The 22,816-nt window shown below is 44.2% G+C and overlaps 1 protein-coding gene across 3 annotated transcripts in view; it reads right to left on the reverse strand.

Annotated features, from left to right (window-relative positions):
* Positions 1 to 11,541: 11,541 nt before the first annotated feature.
* Positions 11,542 to 22,816, reverse strand: part of Stat4 (signal transducer and activator of transcription 4) — a 99,281-nt gene continuing 88,006 nt past the window's right edge. Inside the window, exons 14-23 of one of the 3 annotated variants that reach the window (XM_051153804.1) lie at positions 22,460 to 22,543; positions 20,178 to 20,276; positions 18,166 to 18,301; positions 16,628 to 16,677; positions 16,307 to 16,401; positions 15,897 to 16,033; positions 15,475 to 15,666; positions 13,386 to 13,452; positions 12,878 to 12,986; positions 11,542 to 11,826 (exon numbers count right to left, since the gene is read on the reverse strand). In XM_051153804.1, coding sequence (XP_051009761.1) covers positions 11,800 to 11,826; positions 12,878 to 12,986; positions 13,386 to 13,452; positions 15,475 to 15,666; positions 15,897 to 16,033; positions 16,307 to 16,401; positions 16,628 to 16,677; positions 18,166 to 18,301; positions 20,178 to 20,276; positions 22,460 to 22,543 — 996 coding nt within the window. In that variant the 3' untranslated portion in view covers positions 11,542 to 11,799. Of the gene's footprint in view, positions 11,827 to 12,746; positions 12,987 to 13,385; positions 13,453 to 15,474; positions 15,667 to 15,896; positions 16,034 to 16,306; positions 16,402 to 16,627; positions 16,678 to 18,165; positions 18,302 to 20,177; positions 20,277 to 22,459; positions 22,544 to 22,816 lie in introns of those variants that run through there. The other 2 variants (XM_051153805.1, XM_051153803.1) reach the window with 2 other exon arrangements.

Here is a 22,816-nt window from a genome sequence, read left to right on the forward strand (position 1 = left end):
CGGCCGCCCCGCCTCCTGCCGCCTCCGCCAATCAGCAGCAGCGTTTGCCGGCTGTTCCACGGCCTCCTCCCCCCGGAGCCGCCGTGGCCGCTGCCTGGCCTTCCTGTCCCGCTCGCCTCTTTCCGCTGCGCGGTGCAAACCGCAGGGTGGAGGGTCTATTTACATGTTTGGAGGAAAACGAAAGGGAAGCTAGGTACTTGCACAGGCTCAGTCTTGGAGAGCCTGCATTAGCTAGCCCCATCACTGAGAACTCAGAATTGAGGACTTAGCGATTAGCCTTCGTGTTACTTAAGCCAGAGGACACCAGCTTAATTTATGTTTAAAAACATTAAAAACAGGATACCTAACCTTAACTCAGCAGTTAAGAGAACTAGCTTTTTGCAGAGGACTGGGGTTGGATTTGCAGTGTCCGCATGATGGATCTGGCGCCCCCTGCTGGCCTCCACAGGCACCAAGCATGCCTGCAGTGTACACACGCACGTGCATGCAAAACAGTCACATGAAATAAAACGAAAACGTCTAGTTAAGAAGATTAAGAGAAACAAAACGTTAACACAACTGATAACTCCGTTACTGATGCTTTTGTCCTGCTTTGTCACCTTGATGACAGGACTTCTTTGCCCCTTTCTTCCTCTCTGGACTTCTCTAAGCCCCACCCCCACGACCCAAACCACCACGTAAAGCGACTGTGAGGGCCATATTTACCAACCTCTACCCGTCTACCAACCTCCCCCGTAGCTTCCGTGTTCTGGATCACTCCTAGATGTATACCGATGTGCAGCTTTCCTCCACGTTCCACACTTCCCGTCCTCAAAAGGCAAGACATGAGCTTTCTCCCTTTTCCTGTTCTTGGTCTAGAAACCATACGTGTCAAGTCATAGATGTTGTCCTTAACGTGCCTTCCCCCTTGTCCCTGCTCTCGGTTCTCAGGCCTCCATGGGCTTTTCTTTACTCTCTCTAGCTCTTCCACCGCAGGGTGGAGGGAGCTCTTCACTCCCACTTAATTCAGTCTCCATACACGCTTGTTTGGGTGATTTTTTAAAAAATCTAATTGCAAAGCTGATCACGTCATGTCAATCTAAACATGTCATGATTCCTTTCCTTTCTTGCTTAGACAATCAGATTTCTCAATATAGTCTATAAAGCCTTGTTCCCCTATCACTTTTCTCTAATCTCAATTTATGCTGCCTTTTTCACTGCTTGCCGTAGCACTTTTATTCTTTGAATAAGGCAAATTCATCCTCCAAACCCAACGTTTTCTCACCAGTAATGTTCTCATTGCAAAGTCCCCTGACCCAACATTTGTGATCTCAAATTCATTGACGGGTAACTAACTCATCTAAAAAGCTCAGATCAGCGAGGTGGTGATGATGTGCACCTGTGATCCCATCGTTTGGGAGGTAGAAGCAAGCTAATCTCTCTGAGTTTGAGGCCAGCCTCATCTACAGAGTGAGTTCCAGGACAGCACCCAGAGAAACTCTGTCTGGAAAATCAAACCAAACCAAACCAAACCAAACCAAACCAAACCAAACCAGAAAACAGTGACAACCACAAAAATATCAGATCAAATGTCCCTTCTCTATGTAGGCACCACTGAGGCCCAACTGGATCTTCTTGGAATGTACACCTAGCAAAGCAATTGGCTCCTTCAAGTAGATGGAATCTGAATCAAGTCTTGAATATCACAGCAACTTTGGGTAACAGAAGGATCTAAATAATTCCCCAGGGATATGCATATTTGCACATATATTATAGCCTTTATTCTTTCTCTGTGTGCATAGTCTATTTTGTTGTCACATGTGCACCCCCACAAAGCCGGCACAGAGCTTATTTCTGGTTGAGACTCTGCACAAATGTCCCTGCTTTTCTTTCTGTCTGGTCTCTTATTATCTAATTACCCAATTAGATTTGTCTATATTTTGCCCTCACCCTTCAAGGTTTTCATGGTTTTTTTTTTTGTTGTTGTTTTTGTTTTTTTAAGTGTCAAGTCTTATCATCTCTAAGAGTTAGAGTTGCTGGAAGGAAATTGGTTTTTTATGTTGTAGGCACTACCATGTAAGACAATGGCTGCTAAACTGGTCAGTGGGAAGCCACGAGGTCTCAGCCCTACTCAAAAAACTATGGGCAGCTGAGGAGAGCTGGGAGCAGGAGAGGTCTTCTCCTGGGGAAGAGCACACCAATGGGTTGTCCAGTGCCCTAAAAGTCAGCCCTGAAAACATAGCTACAAGTAGCATTATGCAAACTGAAGAGATTATACTCAAGTTAGTGAACAAATGTGACCAGAATCTCAAGGAGAGCAGAGAGAGCTTGGAGAGAAGAGAAGAGAGAGAGAGAGGGAGGGAGGAATGGAGGAGGGAGGGAGAAAGGGAGGTAGGGAGGGAGAGAGAGAGAGAAGGAGGGAGGGAGGGAGAGAAAAAGAGAGAGGAGAGATGTTGTAATTATATTCTCAAATTTAAAAAATAAAACAGGAAAGCAAAACAATCAAGCAAAAAGTAACCACTCCAACAACAAAACAGAAACCTAGGGAAAAAAAAAAAAGAAAGAAAAGTCTAACTACGTACTATCTTACAGCATTCAACGTGGGGAGCTGGACCCCTGTAACAATAATACAAAATATGCAGAAGATATAAAACATCAATTCCTTACCTGGTTAGTCATTAATCTCAAATCCATCTTTTCTTGCTAACTTGCCATGGGTCTCCTGAGAGTAAAGCATTTTTCTATGTGCTCTGACTCAGGCTTGGCATGCCTGGTGTCTGGAACTTGCCTTGTTCTTCGGCATCAGTTTGCTCCTGTTTGCTTCTCCCCTGCACCAGGAAATGGCACACCTCAGGTGCAGCTGTGCCTATAGCCTGATCCAGGAAAAGAGAGGCCGGTGGAACCCTGTGGAGCCTACCACCTGGAGAGTGGTAGCTTGTTAGCTACCTTGTTAGCTTTCCCTGTGTATCTCTGAGATTCCCTCACCCTCTGGGACAGCTGCTTTATAGATGACAACACGGTCATCCTACATAGTCTTTACAGGTCAGAATGCTGCTGGACATTTTGCCAGTGGGGTAAATTTAACACTATAAACACAAGGACTTGCATTGGATTTGAAAGGAAAGGTCAAGACATGACAGGAGCCCCTTTAATCGCTGGAAATCAACCAGATGCACCAGAAAAGAGGAAAGTTATGCTTTACTGTGCCTGAACTGGTACAGGGACAAAAGTCAGCCATGACGGTATGAAACCTGGGAACCACATTGTGCAGGGAATGATGGAGGCACTCGGATGACTCAAACGCATCATGTTAGAGGAGAAAACTGCCTAGAAAGCACCCTAAATCTCTCACTTAGAGAACAGTTGTTTTCCTTGGGGGACAGACCAAGATCATTCCTACTCCTTATTCACCCCTTCTTGTATTCAACAATCACCCACTTATGTTGGTTATGCCTATCTTATTACACAAAGTATTTATTGCAACAAAACAAATATATACAGTAACTAGAAATAGAAACGTACAGATGGTAATGCAACCAGGCAAGGCAAATGCCTAGATACCATTGGATACTAGCACTTACCCAATTTGGCCTAAGCAGGAAGAGTCATCTGGTCCATTGCTTTCAGCAGTGCCAGGGGCTCTGCTTTCTGTGCCTCTCTGGAATGTGGCTGTGCACTTCCTTAGCAGATGGAGGGAACACTTCCCTCCACCCCCGAATCTGGGCTGACTTGTGACTTGCTTTGAAGAGTATTGACAACAGATAAGACACCGTGTCCATTGGAGACTAGCAGTACATTGTCTCAGAGTCCTGTTGCATTTGGACAAGTCAAGGCTAGCCTTTTGAGGAACGCAGGATGGCCACATGGGCCGCCGCTGCTGTTGGGTCAGTGCTATTCTCCAGGATTAGGCCCTAGACTTGGTAGAAAACTCGGGCAAGAGCTGACGGGCCTGACCCCGGTGAGCAGAACCCTGTTCCCACCATTGCTAGTCTCTCCAGAAGTGTTAAATGGCTGCTTTGCCACACCGAGTTTGAGGGGAGCGGGGGTGAGTTGCATTTCTTGGACATGTGATATATACCAGATCAATAATACAGATCTTATGTGTGTGTGTGTGGGGGGGGGGGGACAGCATCCAAGAACTGAATTCTAAAATGAAAACTCTCAAGTGGAACAGACCTGTTTCCCATCCCCACAGCCTTCCCCTGCAGCATCTCCTCAAGTAATACCTCATCCTGTGTGTGCTTAAGACAACCTCGTCAAAAAAACCTCACAGCCTTGTTCTGTTCAGACGCCTCTTGCTTCTCAGCTGACATGTTCTAACTTGGCTATACCTTCTTGTCAATAGAATGGCTACAATCAAAACGTCCATCCATTGCAATCTCTGAAAATGCCCATCAATGCTTCTCCGCCCCTCCTTACCAACTGTAAGCCTTGCTGGTGTGCAGTCCCAAGCATGCCACCTCAGTGGGTGTATATGCCCTTTCTGTTTATCTGGAACATGGCAAAACACAATGGAAATACACTGTTGTTGTTTTTTAAATTATTTTAATCCTCTGGTTTTGGATTTTTTTTTATAATCCCTTATCTTGGTGTGTTTCCTTCTCAGCTAACAGCAACTCTCTAAGACCCCTGTTCTTGCAATGCATTAAAATACAAGGTACATGTCATGTGTCCAGCTCACTGTGTGCACAGGATAGTTTTCTTCCCAATGCACTTCTTGGAAATGTGACGCCAAACTAGAGAGAGAAACCCACAGAGAACAATGCAGCTTCTTGGTGTTTGGCCATGGAGTGACAAACTACATTATTTCCATTAACCGCAACTAGTACACACACAAAATGCTATTAAAGATTATAATGTTGAGGATGGAGAGATAGCTCAGTGGTTAAGAGCACATTCTGCTTTTAGGGAGGCCTGGGTTGAGTACCCAGTCCCCATATTGGGCAACTCATCTACTTTTGTAGCCCTAGCTGCCCTGCCAGAGGACCCCATACCCTCTGCTCTCTGAGGGCACCTGCGAGTACATGCTGCACATAAACTGGTACAGGAACACATATATTCACACAAAAAACATCAATACATTCTTAAAGATTGTAGTGTAGAGAATTTAATCCGATTGTTAAAACTTTTACAACAGTCTTGGTCTTACAGGAAATCTATCATAAGGAAATGAAAAGAGTATATGTGAAAGGTTTGTGCTGGAGGGTACTGTTACCAAAGCGCCACTTGTTATTAGTGAAAAGTCTTCTAGCTGACAAACTAAAGTGCAATTCAAATGACAGAATATCAAAGTTTTGCTGACAAAGACTATTTACATTGGAAAACATCCAATTAACAACTAAATTAGAAAAGGACAAAAGGCAGTCTTTACTGTAAGAATCCTGTAAGTGTTAAATAAAACCCAGTGAATCAGGAGTTTTGTTGCGCGCTTGTAAATCCCAGCCCTCAGGGAGGCCATCCTGGTCTACAAAGCGAGTCTAGGACAGCCAAGGCTACACAGAGAAACTTTGTCTCGAAAATTCAAAAATAAAAAATAAAAAGAAGGACACCAGTGAAAATATTCTAAAGTGTTAATAGCAAGATGGTGGATCGCGTGCACATACATTTTTAAATGTCCATATGTCCTTGACGAACAGCACCTGGGCGGGCCGCGCCTTAGACCCCGGTGTGCTGCATGGACTATGCTCGCCGCTAGGGGCGCTGAGGAGCTGGGTCTGCGAGGTGCGGAGGGAGGGAGCCGGCTGCTGGGAAGAGCCGAATGCGGAATGAGCCACGTGCTTTCGGGGAAACCAGCCGGGACCGAGAAGCAGCTTCTCTGAGAGGAAATCGAAAAGCGAAAGCACCTGCTGGCAGGCAGTGCGCAGGCGCGGGCCGGGGGTTTCCCGCAGCCTGTCCGCCCGCGGACTGCGCAGGCGCGTAAAAGCTCGTCCTCGCAGGGGGAAAGCTGAGGTTGGGGAGGTGTCATGAGACCGAAAGAGAACAGAGGGTCCTCGTTCTCCATTTCTTTCCTTCTCGTGACCCACCCTCCCTACCCCAGAGCCTCAGCCAGGACCCTGGTGGTGACGTGAGCTCCTCATTTTGCTAGAGGTGCAAGGGGCACACCCTTTCCTGGTGTTTTTATGCCCCCTGTCTCTCAGGATGATCATAAAAGGAATATGGGAGAATAGCTTAATCACTGGAAAATCATTCTGACTTTGGCTGACAAATCATACTGTTTGGCAGTTTGGGACCTTATGACTTAACTGAATCTGGGAGGCAGAGGGATTGAGACTCGGTAGCTTTCCTGGACCTGCTTAATGTGAATTTACATAGCAGTGTAGGTAGTACTTAAAAGGACCTGCCTAGCTGCTTCCTAGTGCCTCTTTGCTGAGGACCCGCACATCCGACTTTCACACACCAAATGCAGTTTGTACATAAACCCAACAAGGCAAAAGCACGTTTCTTTCCCACGTTGAAACACTGGACCAGTTGTATAGTGTGCAGAGCCCAGGGCAAAATGAAAATATGGGGCACTAAATGCAAAACCTACTAAGGCCTTGGAGGCAACAGCAATGCAGGAACTCAAGAAGAGTCCTAAATGCCCCATCCTGTAGAACCCACTCCACACAGAGGATTACGTGCAGGCTACATGTTCACTTCAAAAGAATCCTCGGTAAATGTTCATTTGAACAAAAACTTAAGATACAACTTGGAAGCAAATTTTATACCACCAGTCCTATATCTTAAAATTCTTTTGGCTTTCTACATTTCCAATAGAATCCAGAGCCTTTAGCTTTCCCCACAGAGGCTCTCCATGGTTTGGTCTTATCTGCCTTCCCTGCCCCCCAATTTTGTCTCACTCTGTCCATGCTTCAGGTTTCACTGTTAGCTTCCCTTGGATCCCTGAAGTACCAAGTTTTTGCCTACTGGTGTTTGGGGTGCTGGCTAACTGGTTGAGTTTATGGACCGGCCCCCAGCCACGTTTTAGTGACTCTTAGCTGAGTCACTTCCCAGGAGAGGCCCTCACTGCTCACTTCTTTCAATGGGTGTTTTAGAACCCTCATAACACCAGAGCACTTTTGCGGGGCCACAGCTTTGCTAGACTCACATTTCGTGAAAGAATCCCAGTGCATCTCTGTGTAATGACCACCATCTCTCCTGTAAATATGCAGAATGACACTGTATGCCCACCATGGGAGAACTGAGCAAATAGACACAGAAATCACTTTCTGTGTCTTTGTGACTCAGACAGGAAATCCTGCATAAGAAGGGCAATACTTGATACAGAGCAGTTCTCAGAACTATTTTTAATGAATTACTATTGTTAACACTGGGTGTAGGGATAGCATGGTAATTCAACTATTCAGACCTAATCATGGGCCATCAGGCATATTGATCTGTGCATATATATTCTGAAAGACTTCTCTACAGAGTGTGAATGAAAAGGCCAGTCCTTTATACCACCCCCACGCTTGCTGCCTGTTGACATGTCTATGGTTTTCTCTCCTATGCTGACACTTGTGCGTCTTTGGCAGGAAAGCTAGTCAGAGCCTGAAGCATGTGTGCGCGTTATCTGGGGGAGAGAGTAGACAGAACAAGATTAGAGAACTGAGAGGCTGTAGCTGAAGGAGGTGAGGGGACACCTCACAGACTTGAGAGCTCGGTTGAGAAGCATTGGCCTTGTTCAAAGCCACAATGTTAAATACACTTTTATATCATGGACCTTTTTGGCAGTCTGGCAAAACCTATGAACATCTTCAAAGAATAATGCCTTTAGTTAAGTGAAATTCCTAAAATTAAAAAAGGAAACCAGCTGCATTGAAATATAAATCTAATGAATTTGGTGATACATAAAACCAGATTGGAATCACCTTTGTGATATGGTGTAAGCGTTTCTTTACTAGTGGCCTTAAATAAGGTCTGGCAGTGGATTTAGTGCAATTTCTAAGCAGTGCTTAGCATATACAAAATTTTGAGGTAACTGACTACAACATCATCAAGGCGATATGGGTTATGATTTGCTGCCCTTAATTCAAACTTGGTAACAATCTAAACTCACCTACAAGTTAGAGGAAATAAAGCTATGGATTTTGCTGTTCAGGTTTATGAGCCTCTGAATTCTGTCCATCTACTCCAGTGAGATGTGTTGTGTAGAGTCATTCAGAGATTTCAAGCAGGAGTGAAAAGATTCCATTTTTATCTTTTATTATTGTATGACACATGCACGTGTGAGTGCAATCACATGTGTGCACAGAGCACAACTGGTGGTCAGTGATGAACTTTCAGGAGCAAGTTTTCTCTTCCCACCTTGTTTCTGAGGAGGGTTCTCTTGTCTCTGCAGGGCTGCATCCTCCAGGTTGGTCGACCTACACAATTCTGCCTCTGCCTTCCCTCTCGCCTGCCATAGGTTACACATGCAAGCTGCCGTGTGACATTTTTTAGGTGGGTTCTCAGGACTGAAATATGTTCAGCTCCAGGTAAGTGGCTTATACACTGAACCGCTGCACTAGCCCTCTGTTGATTCTTAAATGGAGCTCTTTGTCTACGGAAGAAGTTGTTCAGAGAGAGCGCCCCACACCACACTGTGGTAGCGTCCTCTTCACAAGGATCCAGGCAGGCGGGGCCTACACTTTCCTGGGGTGAATCAATAACTCCTTGGATTTGTTAGTGTTCATACTGACACAATAAAAAGTTAATTTTACTGTATACTAATTATACTGAGAAGCCAGTTTTTTCTTTTTTTAATGCCATCAGTTGAATCACAGAATGTTCAGGATCACCTTTTTAAAAATATTTGCCCTATGTCAGAAACTGGAGCAGGTTATGAGCAGCACCCAATTTGTGAACTCTAGATTGTGTCATTATTTACTCACTGGGTCAGAAAAGCGCTATGCTTGACCCGACATTCTGTCACCTCTACCTCAAGGAGTGCACGGGCCTCTGAACCATGTGAGGTGAAGAAAGATCCATTGATTGCCCACACATGTGGAAGGCAGGGGACGGCCTTGAGTGTCATTTCTCAGGTGCTACCCACCTATCCCTGGAAAGTCATTGGCCTGCACTTAGCCTGCAAGATGAGGCTGGCTAGGATGTCAGGGACACACCTGCTTCTGCCTCCCCGACTCTGGGATTACAATTAGGTGCCAGTGTGAGGTTTTGGGTCGGAGGACGTTGCTTTTGTTTTTTAATGTATGTTTTCAGCTTTGAACTCAGGTAGGTCCCAGTACTTTCAAGAAAAGCAGTTTACCGACAGAATAATTTCCCCAGTCCAAGTGGTTATATTAAACATGATTTGAGAAACGTGTGCCTGTGATCAGTCTGGGATCAGTGAGGGGAAAAGGGAAATATTTTGAAATCAAATCTGTGCCTTATTTCATTAAATGCATCTTATTTGCCATGAGCTTGTTATGGAGTGAAGGTTTGTGTCTCCGAGGTTCGTATGCCGAAATCATTAGCTAGATGGTGGCTGTAGGAGGTGACGAGGCCATATTAAGGTTGAAATCTGAACTATCCGCCCTGGTTTGTTTTCAATGCTTGGTCCTCACACTGTTTTGAAAGCTATGGATCTTTTAAGGGGTGTGACCTAGCTGGAGGAAGTAGGCCACTGGCCTTTGAAAGGTAAATCTCCCTGTAGTTCGGCCTTGTTTTTTTTTTTTTTTTCTGTCTGCGCTGCCACAATGCGAACAGCCTTGCCCTTGCATCCCTTTACCCCTCCGTGCACCCCCACCATGATGGAATGTTCCTGCCTCGCTGCTGTTGGAGATTTGGTCACAGGCTCTAACTATGGCTGTCATGAAGATGGACTGTTGGAAATGGGATTGTCACCCTCGTATGAGCTCCCAGTAGCCTCTCTGTTGTCTGATGACAGAAGATGAAATGTTGCCTTCCTGTAACCTGGAAGACGGAGAACTTGCCATTGCTCTTCCAATGTTTGGAATTGCAGGAAATCAGTTCCTGTTGTGGGAGCCGTTCAGTGCACAGTACTCTCATAGATGTCTAAGCCAGACCACAGTTAAAGGGTGGTAGAATTGGGTGGAAATATGTTCTAATTCCATTTTCATTGCACTTGCAGCTCATGTGGCCAATTTTAAATTGGACTTAAAAGGTATTTACAGGATGCCGCTGGTCAAATTCTGTCACTAAAAAAACACAAGCTCTGGAGTACAAGACCCAGTTGACAAATGCCTCGCAGCCCTAGCATCGTGGTTTGGGGGCCAGCGGTAAAGCGTATCACTGCACTCACAGAGGACCCGAATTTGATTCCCAGAGTCCACATTAGGTGTCTTACAACTGTATGTAACTCCAGGGCGATGTAATGCCCCCAGTGTCTGAGGGTACTTGCCCTAATGTGCACATACCCATCCTCCACATGATTAAAAATAATCAAAATTAAGCTTATAAAAAACTCATTTTGATTTTTCTAGATGTAGATAAAAATAAGCACTTGTTGGATCCATACGGTACCCTCCTGCTGCTATTAAAGAAAGCAGGCTACCAGCTCCCACGTACCCTCTAGTCTACCACAAACAGTCCATAATAGCTGTGAACACTCGGGAATGTTGGCATCTTGCCACCACGCCCTATTTTGAAACCGTTTAAAATGTCTGCTAAGAGTCTGTGGTGCTCTGGATAAATTCCAGGAGATGAGAAGCTTCTAAAGCCCTTTCTGAAGGTTTAGCCCAGTGGAGCGTTGCCTGGTGGGAAATAACCAACCAGTAGTCATCATGCCCACATTTACAACATTTCCTTCAATTCTACTGTCAGTTTCAGGCAATTTCAGGAAGCTGATTTCCAGAAGGAAATAGGAACTGAGACTGTCCTGAAGTTGGCATCATCAATCAAAGACCACCACCAAGGGCAGAAGAGTGAGGACTCTGCTTGTAGCCAGAATACAGATAACTGGCTATAAGCACGTGTGTGTGTGTGTGTGTGTGTGTGTGTGTGTGTGTGTGTGTGTGTGTGTGTGTGTGCGACCTTCCCTTCTCTACAGTAGAGAAAATGAAATGTCTTGCCCCTTCTGTAGTCTCAGATTAAGATTGCAGGACCAGAGACTATTGGGATCCGAAGGGATTGCTAAACCCATCCTGTCCAGTATGTTCTAGAGATGTAAACCATGCAACCTACAGGTGATGTCAGGAGCCCAAGGGTCCAGAGTGCCACTTGCTTCCCAAGCTTTATTTCCTGGGACTATGACCCATCTGTCCACTTGCAGTGCTTCTAATGTTAGTGATTGGCCTAACATCCAGGGACAACTCTGGACCTGCCTTCCTCCTGAAAGACCATCCCTGGTAGGGGCACCAGTAGCCGTGAGCACCACAGATGTGATGAGGTTGACCTGGCAACCTGGAGGCTTTGTGATTCATCCCTGTGGCCCTGTGAATCACAGCGGATCATGCCCCATCATTTCCCCAACTTGGATCTACTTGGAAGATTCTTATCTGAGTTTTCTGCTAAACCATCCTGTGGCTTTGAGTAATGCAGACATGATTTTGTGTTCTCGGCCCACTCTGAAATGTTAATATACTTTCCAGACCCAAAATCATAATAGCTGAGAAATGAAATCAGAAACAAAACGCAAAGGAGTCAAAGGAGTCCTGTTATATTGTTACCAACATTGGTTTCTTAAAGCTGTCTTTTCTTGTAAGCTTATCTGAAGCTTTGGGTTTTAGCATTTTGGCCACAGCACTCCTAGTTGGGGGTGTTGCCTAGTGGAAGAGACCTTTGGACTTCCTACCATTTTTTAAAACCAGCATTTACAAAGCTGAAGAATTAACTTGTGGTCTTTGACAAAGAACGGTCTCGATTTTCATGTTTCCTTCTTTGAAGAGTCAGTTTATATTGTCATTCAGGAGAACAGGGGGACTTCATCTGAAAGTGAAAATGAAACAGATTGTTAAGGAAACTGTGTTGCACATTGTTCACTGTTCCCAGGGAGTAAGCACTCTCTGTCTACTAAACAATCCGTAATCTTTCTACCTATTAACAAAGAATTCATTAAAGTAATTAGGGCTGATCGGCCTGAAATAAAAGGCATAATTCAAATAGATTAAAAACTATGTTAAGAAGTCAGCTCATGGGCCAGGTAAAGTGGCTCAGCAGGCAAAGCACTGTCTGACAGCTTGCGTTCAGCACATAAACACACACGCTAATTAGAAAATCCATTCACCGAACTAAAAATAGTAATATGAAAATGGGTGCAGAATGTAGCAAAAGTTCAGTCCGATATAAATAGCTTGGTGAGTTAAGGACGGCCAGCATCGGGGTAAGCCATCCAAGGCAAGCATGGATACCCCTGGATGTCCATCTAGTCAAGTGCCAGTCCCTGGGCATCCAGATGCCTGCAAGGTCTTGTTCAAAGGTATGTTCACCTTATGTAAAGTGGAGATGCTGAATCCTTGACAGAACTGGGGCATGGAAACAAATAGAATGCATTACAAGTAAAAAAAAAAAAAAAAAAAAAAAAAAAAAAAAAATATATATATATATATATATATATATATATATATATATATATATATAATTGTGACATGATTATGCTGCTATTGTTCTTCTGTTCTAGATGAAAAGGCCACAGCAATTGGCTGTGTGACAATGAAGAAAAGTTGCAACTTATGGAACCTGAACCTCTTAAGATAACTACCAAAGTGGACTTGTGAACCTTGGCTATGTGTGTCCTTTGCTAAGATGGAGAGAGCTGGGCAGTGATGTGGTGACACCTGGAGAGAAGGAAAGGGATATTTGGCCCTCTGAGGTGTTTGCCGCTTGCCACACAGATAGCGCCATCAGTTATATGCTCTTGAATGTGTGCTCATAACCATGCTTCTGCCTGCCTGGGCAATGCTGCAACCCCTGTGAACTCACAAGTCACCTTTGTCTCATTGCAAACCCCCTAGACCAACACTGATGGGGGAGGACATACTGCAGTTTCAATGGTCGTGGGGCTCAGGTTTTCTCTCAGCACAGCATATACACTTGGAGACATGGGGAGAAGGTCTGAAGGAAACTGTGGCTCCATGGAATCACTTCGGCTTAAAGAGATAACAGGACAACGTTACAGGGATGATAACATAATAGCTCATGGTAACTTGCTGTGTCCAGACTCGTCTCGTGCTTTGTCTCTTTGTGACACTGAGCTGCCTAATTCACCACTTCATATCACAGCATTCAATCTGCTCTGGAATATATGGCATATAAAGAGGAAGCTTTGTAATTCCAGCCTTAATAGACTGCAGAGTGTGCCCTGAAGACTAGCTTTATATGTTCAAAGAAATGAGACATAAAATGCTTTCCAGGGCATTAAAAAAAAAAATGCTTTATCCTCAGTTATATGTACTCTGATCTGCCCTTATCTCTCTTTTAGAATAGCTTTTTGAGAAAAAAAAATCAATTCTCCTATAAATATTTTACATGTGACTACAGATACTCACATTGTTGAAATGGGGATAAAAACAGAAGGAACGTAACCTTTGTCTCCCTGTTCTGTTGGTCTTGAAACTGAAAAAGAAAGGCACAGTGTTGGAGGGGCAGGGATGTCAGCATTGTTGATACTATTGGAAATGAAACATCTAGGAAAATATCCACAATGCTAGGAAGAAAATAAATAATGTGGTTGTCTTGTGATTCACAAAACCTTTCCGTTGAGTGGAAGAAATAGCCAAAAGCAAGCAACAAATCTCCTGGCAGGCTGGTCTGACATCATGTATTAGTGACTCTAAAATGTCTGGTAACCGAGACTCAGCTTCACCATCTGCCTTTTATGTTGTGTTAAGGTTGGCAGTAGTGTCCGGTTCATCTGTGTATTGTGGGAATTTACAGTGCTGTAGTGTCTCTCAAAGGTCTTTGTCTTAAAGGTTTGGTTGCCTATCTGTGGGCTGCTGGGGAGTTGTAGAACCTTTAAAATGTGGGGCCTGGAGGAAGCAGAGTCATCAGGTGTGTGCTTTGTAAGCAATACTGAGATACCAGGTCACACACTCCCGTTGTGACGTCTCATGGCAGGACTGAGAGTGATGGGGTGAACCTTCATAGGCTGAAATCTTCCAAGCTGTGAGTCCAACAAGCACTTGCTTTTTGACTAAAGCACATAGGAACACAACTCTTTTCATTAAAACACCAGTTATAACCTTGTTAGTCCATGGAGGTTTTGAAGCCTTCCCTCCGTAATAACCATGGGCACCATAGTAATAGTAACGGGCAAGCCTTGGCCTCACGAGGTACACCATGCTAACCTAGGGCGAGCACTGTTTCCCAACTTTAATTTGTTCTATTGACATTTGTGTTTTGTTGTATTAAGCAGTGTGTCCCCCTGAAGAGCCAGTCCTTTGTATTTATTTTCTTTTGTATTTTGTTTCTGATGGGTTGGGTGGCAACAGGTTATAGTGTCTGTGGTAGCTGAAGACTATCCCAGCAGACAGTATCGAGCGATTATTCACTACAGATGAAGGCCTGGAGAGGTGTGCTCTCACTCTGTTCTCCCCTGGTACCTATGGGAGACTGGGTTCTAGGAGCCCTGGCAGATACTGAATCCACAGTGCTCAAGTCCTTTGTGCACCATAGTGTAGCGTTTGTTTTGACTAAGCCCACCTTTCTGTACACTTGAGTCATTCCCAGGTTACCCACAATCCTTGCTCCAATGTAATGTCGTTTAACTAGCTCATATGCTGTATTGTTTATGGAAGGAAGAAAAGAAAAGGTTTACATGTTCAATGCAGCTGCACTTTTTAAGAACTATTTTTGCTCTCTGGTTGGCTAACCAAGAAGTGTAAACTGTGGATGTAGAGGCCGACTCTGATCTCGTGAGAGAATAATAGTAAGGCCCTGTACCACAGACAGCTAATTGTATGAATTTTCTTTTATATATTCCATATTCACTGAATGCCGTTGTGTACAGTTACTCTTCTGGGCCCCTAGGGTAAATGTAGGAAAAACATGCCAAGGAGAACGAAGTTCGGGTTCCCATGTATTTTCTCTGGCAGAGAACAAATACTCAAGTTAAGATTACAGTAAGGCCGGATGGGGTGTATGAGTCAGTGTTAGAGTGCTTGCGTGTGTGTGTGAGAGAGAGAAGAGAGAGAGAGAGAGAGAGAGAGAGAGAGAGAGAGAAATGGAGAGAGAGAGACAGAGAGAGAGAAATGGAGAGAGAGAGACAGAGAGAGAGACAGAGAGCAACTCTCAAGTTTCTTTACAAAATATATGTCTACAGACATGTTGTAAAAGCATATAGTCATCAGGTCTTCCTTCCTTTCCCTTAGTCACAGGCATGCAATGATCAGCAATCCTGTTTTAAGGAGGATGAACTTTAGGCTCTACAAAGGCTTGATCTGGCCATGGTGAAGTCTGGTTGCACTATGAATGTTACCCTACTTAACCAATGACATAGCATTTGCTGCCTAAAGCTCATATGACCCTGAGATATTACAAGGTCAAAGTAATCAGAAAGAGAAATTTCATTTTGTTCTGACATGACACCATTCCCCCTCCCCCAAATCTCAAGAGAAAGATAAATGCAAAGGGCATCACCTTCGCAAGGCTGGGAGCTATAGTGTTTACTGAAGGCTTTGTCTTTGGGAATGTCAGGGTAGAGGTACTTCAGAGGGTTTTCAGGGATGTTTTCAGCCATGATAACCTTGTAGTCTCTCAGGATGTCGGCAAATGGCAGAGCTGATAGCCGCCCTTTGTTGTAGGGTTCTACAGAGTGGAATTTCACTTCTCCTGAAAACACAGAAATTAGAATATTTAGACTCCCTCAAATCTTTTTTGGGGTCAGGTCATTCTTCCATGGCTTATCTCCATGGCTAAAAAGTGTTACCCTCTGGAGTCTGGTCAGTGCAGACTGAGTGAGATGGAGGGTGGCAACGTGGGCTTTCAGAATTCATGTGCAGTTGGTTATGGACCAACTGTACCAATTCATGCTCAAGCCGCTGAGAGAGCTGACCACATACCATTTTCTGAATGGTCCACCCAGGTGAAGGTTATCCCTCCAAGATTGCTCTCACTGAATCGTAGCAAAAATGTCCCAGGCGTTTTATCCTTGAGCAGAAACCGTTCCTTCTCTTTGCTAACAAAGCCCATGATGTGCCTAAAATTAGAGCAAGGGAAAAACATAGTCATTGCTGCATCGGCATTCACTTAATTCACAAAGAGTAGACGTGAACCAATGCCTGTGCTTGAAATCTCATACTATTACATAATGCATGTATCATACAATGCACATAAGGTGTGTATATATATACACAACATGTTATTATAGAACATTATTGAAGAAATGGCAATTGTGTTTTTCCCATAAAAGTAAAAAAGGTAATTAAAGCAGAAAAAGTGCTTGTATGAAGAACAGAGTCCACGAACTCACCCATCGATCCACAGAGGAAGAATATGCTTTTTAATTAGGTCCAATATTGCTTCAAGCCAGGTCCAGAAGGTAAATGGTTTGCCAGGCAAATGTTCCTGTCAGGAGGAAGGAGCACACATGGACAAGGACAGCGACGTAAGCGATGTCGCTGGCAGAACTCATTCCAACATTTACAAATGTCCCTTTGAGTAGGGCAGGACTTTCCTGTAAAGTTATCCTCAGCCAGGAGATCTTCCAACACCCAGGAAGTGACTCGGAGCCTTAGAAAGCAGCAGTATGCGGCAAGAATTTCCTAAATGACACCCTCACCCCCGTTTGTACCTTGCAGAACTTGGCCCAGGTGAGGTGACCATCACCGTAGTTAGACTGAACTAAAATGAAAGAGAGAGAGGGGGGAGAAAAAGGAATTTTAACTCTCAACAGTGGGGCTTGTCACTCTGTGCTTGACTTAACTTCTCTCCTCTCCCCTTGCAAGCATTGCTTACGGGCTTGCAATGGCGGTACTGTGTGTGAGGCTATGGAAGGCCTACTGTGTCCCCCTTGTACTTAAGAGGTTCAGAATAAGAAGTGTTTATGAGGGAGGAGCCAACAATGGCTTTAGGAAGCTCCATGAATGGGGGGGGGTAAGCTGGCAGAAGGGGCACAGAAGGCATCCGGGAAGGAAGACCCATGGAGGGCAAGGCATTGTGGGAGAACATGGTACCCACTGGAGAGAGTAAGAGCAGCCTAAGGGTGGTAACTAAAACACTGTGCAGCAAAATCATGTCGTTAGTGTAGCTAGATTTTTAGGACCCTTGCTTTGTAGACTAGGCTGGCCTCGAACTCACAGAGATCCACCTCCCAGAGTGCTGGGATTCTGCAGGCACCCAGCAGCCATCAACTATTTTGATCTAGAACACTAAAAAGATTAATATTGTCTAAATTGTAAGGAAACTATCTTCCCGTGGGGAGTTTGTTAAAAAGATCCTAAGGATACAGATGCAACCTGTACTAATCTATACTATTGCTAGTAAAACATTGCTCATATACTTAAAAGTATTATCTGCTCATTTACAAATGTTTACAAACTAATATCTACTACTGCTGTTTATGAATTCAAAACAAAAAATTATAGTAAGCAAGTTTTAAACTGTCCAAAAGATCAGGAGTGTTTGAATGCCCACTGATGAGCCAATAGGTGCACGAGGCAAGCAAGCCAGCATCACATGAGCTGTACTGCAGCCACAGAGTCTGTGCAGAACAAACTTCGGTACTAGAACTGCAACTGCATACAGACTCACCATGGGCTCTCCCTGGAGCTAAGTGCACTCGCCTGTCAAAATTCAGATATCTCTAAGCAATTTAGGCAAAGCTTAGACCGTAGTTAGCACATGAAGTGCGGGCGATGCCTGCAGAAGCCAGAAGCCAGAAGCCAGAACCTCCTTAACGGGCGGAACTAAGTCATTGCTGGTATTTTTAGGTTTCTGTTACATTTTCCGTGCATAGCCCAGCATGTTCTACTTGGCTAACGTTGGCATGAAGGTTTCAAAGCGTATTCAGAGGGAGTGGCTTAAGAACACCTAGAGGCTGGAGTGTGAACAGAAGGGCTGCAGAGGAGCTCTGGTGGCGCTGCTGCCTCCTAGCTGTGCAGCAGGGCCGTTGCCCTCTCTTGCCCTCAAATCAACAGAACACTGGTGGCCCCAAGAAACGCCGTGAGAGTTAAAAGTAAAATAAGACTTAGCCCTGTGCCTGGCAACATACAGTAAGCTTTCAGTGAAGTGTGACATTCATCGTAATTATTAGTATTACTAATGTAACTCTACCTTAAAACACCCAAGTGCCAAACCCAGAGGGAGCCCTCCCCACTGACCAGCTCTCACCTGTGACCTTCTCTGCCAGCATGTTGAGCTGGTCTGGATTAAGGCCACGTCCAACATAGGATGAAAACTGCCAGCTCAACACTTCCAGGAGTTGACTCAAAGTGACAGATGGAGGGTTATTAAAGAAAACCAAGTTCTGAAATAGAGTTATGGTGATGATACCCGTTAATCGCACAGGGACTGCTACATTTTATATATCACAGTCCTGATTTAAATCCTGGGTCCAGCAAGTCGACGATACAGATCGTTTTTAAGACGGATCTTTCCCCCTAGAGCGCTTTTGTTCCTTGGATATGATACAACTCAGGGATCCATCTTTCCTGATCGAATCACTTGACACCTCCCAGCTTTCTCTGGCCTACCAAGCGGCGACCATCTCATGCAAGTAGTTAACACTGCTTAACAATGACTGCACAGTTAACCTCCCTGAAAATGGCATTAATCTTAAAGATGTGTAACTGGCTCACCATGAAAGAGGGCCCTGCAGCCAACAAGGGTCACAAGACAGGAGGAGGAGAAACAGAGGTATTTCTAGGCACCCAATTCTCTCTTTCAGAAGTGTGTCTGAAACAGGATCAGTGGGTGCAGAGTCTATTAAGGCGTAAGAGCTCGGAGGTTGAAGGGAGATGGAATTAATAGGTCAAAGTTGTCTAGTTTGGTTTTGTGAGAAGGCAGTGACCCCAGTCTCCAGATCGCCATGAGTTGCTGTGGGAGGGAGTGCATGGTGGCACATGGTGGCACGTGGTGGCCTCAGCAGCTTCCCAGCAGAATGTTACTAAGGAAATCCAAGTGTGGTGCTGAGCTGGGACAGAAGCCCCTCACTCTTCTCCCATGCCTTAAAGATGGATGCACAGACATGTCACTCTTAAAGGGAAGTGGTCTTTAGTGCCAGGGACTGCTTTTGGCATTAAGGAACAGAATTATCCCATGGATTCTCTGGCCTGAGAGGAATCTCAGCCCTCAGCAGCCTTTCTCTTTGCAGTCTCAGCTGTCAGGGTATCTGGGGTAAGGGTGAATAGAGTTGCATCATTTTCAGTGTGGTTCCGGTTCAGGAATGTGGCATGAAGGGAAAAGGCACCGAAAGCTGGCCTATTTACTGGACGATTCTTATGTAATCACCTACTAGAAAGAATCCTCTGGCGGAGACTGATCTGGATCAGGAAGAAAGGTTATTTCCATTTGAGCTGTTTCTTCTGGAACTAAATACTTTGCAACACAACTCACAGTTTTTGAGTTTCATTTTCTCTGTCTTAAGAACAGAGCAAAGGGGAGCATGGAGTTTCTACCCCCACCCCTGCCCCCGAGTTCTCTGGTTTTTGTATAAAAACTATTAATGTTAGTACAGTGGCTTGCAGCCCATTCTTCGGTCAAGTGCCTCAAATAGCCACCAGATGGCACTAACACCCAGCCTAAACCTAGAGAGGCTCCAATCTGTACCTAATCAACAGCAAAATTTGTGCTGTCAGAACTCAGTTAGGTAAGATTGATGGATGTCCTGGTTACTTATTTGAAAACTAATTCTATGCCGCTCTAGAAGAGACGGAGGAAAAGCGTGCCCAGAAGAAGCAAAGGTAGTCAGCAAGTTCTGAGAGCACTTAGAAAATTCTGGAACAAGGTGTTTCCCAGAGTCTAGTCAGCATAGTCAGAGGACAGGCTTAGACTCGCAGTGATGTAATCTTGGGGCTGGTTGGAACTCAGAAATAGCCAGCGCCTGTCACTGTCACTGGCCAGAACTCTCACATTACCTTGTCATTGTCATCATTACAGTGAATTTTGAGGCAGCCCCTTGCTATGTAGCCCAGGCTTGACTCAGACTTGCTTCAAATTGCAACCTTCCTACCTTAGACTCCCAACTGCTTTGAGTACTAGATACATGCCACCATGCTCAGCTCACACAGAACACGTTAAACATGACCTACCAAGACTCAACACAAGTAGAAACCCCTACTGCCACCACTCTGACACTGCTTGTTGAAAGACAAAGTTAAGTAGAATAAGAAATGGAGCTTTACCTGGGAGTCGTTGGTTGACACGTTGTACCAGATGACGGATGCCCATGCATTGGGCAGCTGGCTGACATTAGAAATCATCACCACAGGTAACGAGCTGGTCTGGTTAAATATAATAATAATAAAAAGTTACTACAGGTCGTCCAGACATGCACTGCTGCTACCCTTGGTCTTCCCTTCTAGAAGGCTGTCTCAAGCCAACCCCCTTTCCCAATTCTGGTACCCAGGTGCAGTGTGAAGAATTTTCTGAGCACATACAAGCCAGGTTACAGTAGGAAGGGAAACAGGAATCCTTTCAGCGCATCTGAGGCTAGCAATCAGGCAGTTTCTCCAGTATCTTCCTTGACACTGAGAAATGTCTATACCTCCTGGGTCACATATTGCCTCAAGTACAACCACGGTGGCTTTGGTGGTGGTTTGGTAGTTATCGTCCTTATAAGTGTGTTACAGAATTTGATCTAAATTTACTTTGGGAATGAACCACCATAATCAAATTATGACCTAGTGCCTGATTAAAATCCACACTGGAAGTAGAGTTTTATTGTAAAAGCTGAGGAGGTAAGCTAAGGGAGTAGGAGCTGCCTGGTCTGTTTCTGCACACCAGCTTAGGACTATCAGTGTAAACAGACTTTCACAGGCTAGCCTGGGAGGCTAAGCACTGCAGAGCAGTCTCTTTGTAACAGGCATTAGATTCCTGCTGATAGCAAAATATCCAGGAACTGAGGGACTGAGCAGCTTATAGAAACAGAGGCTTAGGGAACAGAGTGGTAGATTTTATACACTCTAGAATGCACTGGATAAAAGGGAAAGGCAGAGCCTAAAACAACGTACTGTTAAGTAGAAGTATACTCAAGTTGCCTGAAATAGAGCTTGCTAGCAGATGTACTAACTTGTTTATTCTACATATGTTGGGCCTTTAGCATGTGCTGGGAATTGTGTACAGCGATGTCACACAAGCAAAGCATGCTGCTCTGACTTCAAAAGGCTCATAATTAATGATTTTTAATCCCCCAGGTTTCTTTATTCTTGGAGTTCAGTGGTGATGGTTAGAAGATGATCAAAATGGCCAGGTGTGGTGACACACCTTTAATCTCAGCACTCAGGAGGCAGAGGCAGGCGGATCGCTGTGAGTTCGAGGCCAGCCTGCTCTATAAAGTGAGTCTAGGACAACCAGGGCTGTTACACAGAGAAACCCTGTCTCGAAAAACAAAAAACAAACAAACAAAAAAGATGATCAAAACAATGAACTGGCAACGTTCCTACCACTTTCCCCTGTTCATTACATCAGAGAAATCTTTTAAGACTTTTACATGTAACTTAAAATTTTATATTACTACATGACATAGTCCATGGGTAGCTATTTCCTCTCTATACTTTCTATTGAGTATTCATGATTCAGAAAATAATAAAAATGTAGATCACAAAATATTCAACATATACTGAATTCACAATAATCATGAAGTTTTTCTTTTTATCAGGCTAATATTTAACCAGAATGACATCTTAATCACTGAGTGCACATGTGATGCACTGTTTTTCTAGATAATATGTGAAGCATATACAAAAACATTGAAAGACTGGGTTCTCACTATAAATGATGACTTGTTGTTGTAAATATTACCAGAGAGTAGATTTTTGTTGTTGTTGTTTTGCTTTTCTTGTTGTTTTTCTTTTTGGTTTGGTTTGGTTTTTTCGAGACAGGGTTTCTCTGTGTAGCCTTGGCTGTCCTGGGCTCTGTAGACCAGGCTGGCCTCAAACTCATAGTGATCTGTCTGCCTCTGCTTCTAAGTATGGGACTAAAGGCATGTCCCATCATGTGTGGCTTGTTTTTCTTTTTTGGTTTTTTTTTTTTTTTTTTTTATGTATATAGTGTTTTACCTGCATGTATGGCGGCATGCCAGAAGAGGGCACCAGATCACATTATAGATGATTGTGAACACCATGTGGCTGCTGTGAATTGAACTCAGGACCTTTGGAAGAGCAGCCAGTGCTCTTAATCTCTGAGTCATCTCTCCAGCCCCCTCTTTCTTTCTTTCTTTCTTTCTTTCTTCTTCTCTTCTCTTTCTTTTTTCTTTTAAATTTTCCTTTCTTTCTTTCTTTCTTTCTTTTTTTTTTTTTTTTTTGAGACAGGGTTTCTCTGTGTATCCTTGGCTATTCTGGACTCACTTTGTAGACCAGGCTGGCCTTGAACTCCTAGAGCTCCCCCTGCTTCTGCTTCCCCAAGTGCTAGGATTACAGGCATGCACTACTGTACCCAGCAAGTAGATGTGTCTTGAAACACCCACCTCCAAGTCAATGGTGAGGCCGTAGAGGCAGATCTGGGCCTCAAAGGTTATGGAATGTAGCTCCTCTGTCACCATGTGACAGCCCTATGGGGAACAAAGGAAGTGTTTTCATAAAAATACAGCTTTTCTATTCAAGACCTGGAGTTAGCAAAGTGAATGTCTCTCCATATTATTCCATACTATTGTTAAAAAAATAAAATGGAGTTAGAGGGAATCTTCTTCTCTACAAACAATGACTTTCAGTTTCTGAAACATGAGTTTGTGCTTTTAAAATTCTGGCACATTTTCAGTAGTTGAAATGCAAAGTTATTCTTTATTCTAATGTTTGAAAATTAGTTCTTTGGATTTGCCAAATAA

The sequence above is a fragment of the Acomys russatus genome, chromosome 12 (genome assembly GCF_903995435.1).
Source record: "Acomys russatus chromosome 12, mAcoRus1.1, whole genome shotgun sequence".
Lineage (NCBI taxonomy): Eukaryota > Metazoa > Chordata > Mammalia > Rodentia > Muridae > Acomys > Acomys russatus.